At 39.2% G+C, this 2830-nt stretch overlaps 1 protein-coding gene across 1 annotated transcript; it reads right to left on the reverse strand.

Moving 5' to 3' along the window:
- Nucleotides 1-854: 854 nt before the first annotated feature.
- LOC133521013 (uncharacterized) lies at nt 855-2078 on the reverse strand. Its single transcript, XM_061855735.1, has one exon. The coding sequence runs from the start codon at nt 2076-2078 to the stop codon at nt 855-857; it is 1224 nt and encodes a 407-aa protein (XP_061711719.1).
- Between the last annotated feature and the right edge of the window lie 752 nt (nt 2079-2830).

Consider the following 2830-nt stretch of genomic DNA (forward strand, 5'->3'; position numbering starts at 1 on the left):
TTATTACTGTACAGCCTACAATTGCATTGGTGTAGGGGAGGAAGAAAGATAAGGTTCTATGTTAAAATAAATAATAAATAGGTTAGTTATTGTTTTTTATTTTTATTTTCATGAAACTTTAACCGTTTCAATTGAAAATATAGGTATTACACAAAATATCGGTGGCATAACACTTGATTTCAGAGTCGACAATATCGTTTACATTGCACAAACTACCTATAATATTGCGTGCATGTTGAACATTAGCGGGGTGATATATCTTGAAATGTTTCTTGAAGAAGTTGAGACGGTTTTCGTAGGTAGACTTTATTTTGTTCAAGTATCCGATACGTGCGTTAATACACTCCATAACACATTCGATATGACTCCATTCCATGTGGTTTATCACCAAGGGGTGTGTGTTCGTCACCGGTTCATTGTCACAGCTGAGTAAAAGTAACGGTACAGGAGAGATACACATCCGAAGACGATCGCACTGAATCAGCTCTGGTGAAACACACATTGGGCTATGAAAGAAGTTTCCAATGACGTCAACTTTTTCCGCAAACATTGCATTCCATTCTTCACAGGTGAGTTCATAATGGCCATTAAAACTGACACAGGTATGTAATCTGATTTTAGCTTGAATAAACTGCAACTTCAAGTATACATGGATATTTGCAATCGGAGCACTTGCACCAGCAGGACAGCGTTTGAGATTGTAGACACTCTTGCTCAGCTCACAGCAACCATCACCAGCACCGGAACAATCAATCGACGGTGTGTAAGAAGGTAAAAAAATGTTTGAATAATTCATTTTTTAAACGTATTTTCAAAGTTCCAAGACACGTTTACAATTGAGGGTGGTCAATGCTCTACTGAATGATTTTACGTGTGGCACTGGTGAGAGCGTTGTACTCAAACAGTGAATCATTGATAATGAGACAGTATGCCGTGGTGTTGGCAGGTACATTCTCTTTAAACTCCATTTCCAATTTAATATCAATAGCACCAGCTCCCGAGTTGAAGCTGTCACACTGTCTGGACGTGTCAATGACTATTAATGGAGAGTGTGTCTTGTAATGAGCATAATTTACTTGAGGGCTGGTATGATCACGGCTGTAGTACGATCGTTGGAAATTGGTAAATGCGTCATATAAGAGCGCATAGTTGTTTGTTTTAAATTCAGCCGAAAAAGGATCGTATGGATAATACTGTGCGTTCAAATACACCCTGCAATTGGTAAGATTACAATGGTCGAATATACTCATATCTTTGGTCTTGTCGTTCCTGCGTGCCGTTTGGAAACCAACAATGAGATAGCGAGGTTTCTCCAGCTGAGTACTAGTCTTGATGCACCAAATATGACGTTCTGAGGAAGGTAGTACGGGATATTCATACAGTTCCCACGTGCGGAACGCTATCTGAACTGGTATGCTGCCCTCAACATACGACATTAAGCGCAGTTTCTCCTTATCAGATACTTTTATGACTGGCATCCTCCATGTGACACGAGTGATTTCAATCTCACCATTTGGAGTCGGCGGTTTCGGTACCGTATTCGGATCAACGGGTGCTAAATCTAAACAGTTTACATCTATACTGGCGCGATTTAATATCAACTCGTGTTTCCCATTCATTATTACCTTCTTGTAATCCTCGGCGAAACCCAAGAAATGAGATAGTGGTATGGTTAATGTAAACTTGTCATGTATCTTTTTAGCACCAACTTCCCACCCCGCTGTCTGAAGACTATGGTCCATTTCCTTGGTGTATGAGATTAGTCCCTTAATGGTGGATGTGATGCCGCAGTTTCTCGCTCGATCAATCTCCACACCGTTCAATTCATAACGAATGTCTTGAAATAAAAAAGCAGCACCATTGTTGACCAGTAGACAGCCTTTCTCCACAGTGCCTTCCACTAATATTTGACTTTGACTCGGTAGTAGAATTAGATCTTGACGGTTGATACATATGTGGATGTTATCGTTGTTTTTGAAAGAGTCATTATACGGAGTGTATGGGTGAAATTCTATACTTTCTATACTGTCATCGAATAACACCTTCTCACCAATGTTTAAGATAGATGACGAGGACATACTTTGAAACCGATACTCTGTAAAAATGTACTGTTTTCTCTAGTCAATTTCCTTGGTTGTTGTTGTTTTTGTAGTGACTGCCGCTGTCTCTCGTTAATACGACGAGTTGTAGTAGTTCTCTCGACGAGAGCAAGATCTCGACTAGTTGTGAAGGTGTTGTTACCAAGGCTTTTATTGTTATGTATAATCATTTTTTTTTTTACTTTTTACGAATATGCAAACGAAGTGCAATGCTTTCACCTCGGAAATTTACCGTATTACCGTGCTCGTTTACAATGCGCAATTCAATGTTTTGTATGCGATTGTTACTCTTCTTGACGGGTAGATATATAATATTGGTAGGTTGTTCAATAATTTGGTAGCCGGGCGGGACGTCAGGTGAAAACTCGTGTAAAACATGTGACGGCTTGTTGTTTACGAATGAGCCCTCCACAATATTGCACTCTATTCTTATAGTGTTTGTAATGATTATGTTAATTGTTTTATCCGACCAATGTGATGTTTTTGCTTTAAGCTTTTTCGCTGAATAACCAAACAATGACCCTATGCTGTTTGGTTTGTCAAAGCGAATATCATACTTTGGCGAGAATATCATACACTTGGAGGTATTGTTATTTACAAAGATATCCACCAATTTTTCACCATCACCTTTAGCCCTCTTTGTCATTTCCTCGTTCAAGAGGTGTATTATACTGGAGAGCTCGTATGAACCTTCAGGAATTGCGATTACATCATCCCCATAGTGAAACATA

Source organism: Cydia pomonella, chromosome 9, assembly GCF_033807575.1.
Source record: "Cydia pomonella isolate Wapato2018A chromosome 9, ilCydPomo1, whole genome shotgun sequence".
NCBI lineage: Eukaryota > Metazoa > Arthropoda > Insecta > Lepidoptera > Tortricidae > Cydia > Cydia pomonella.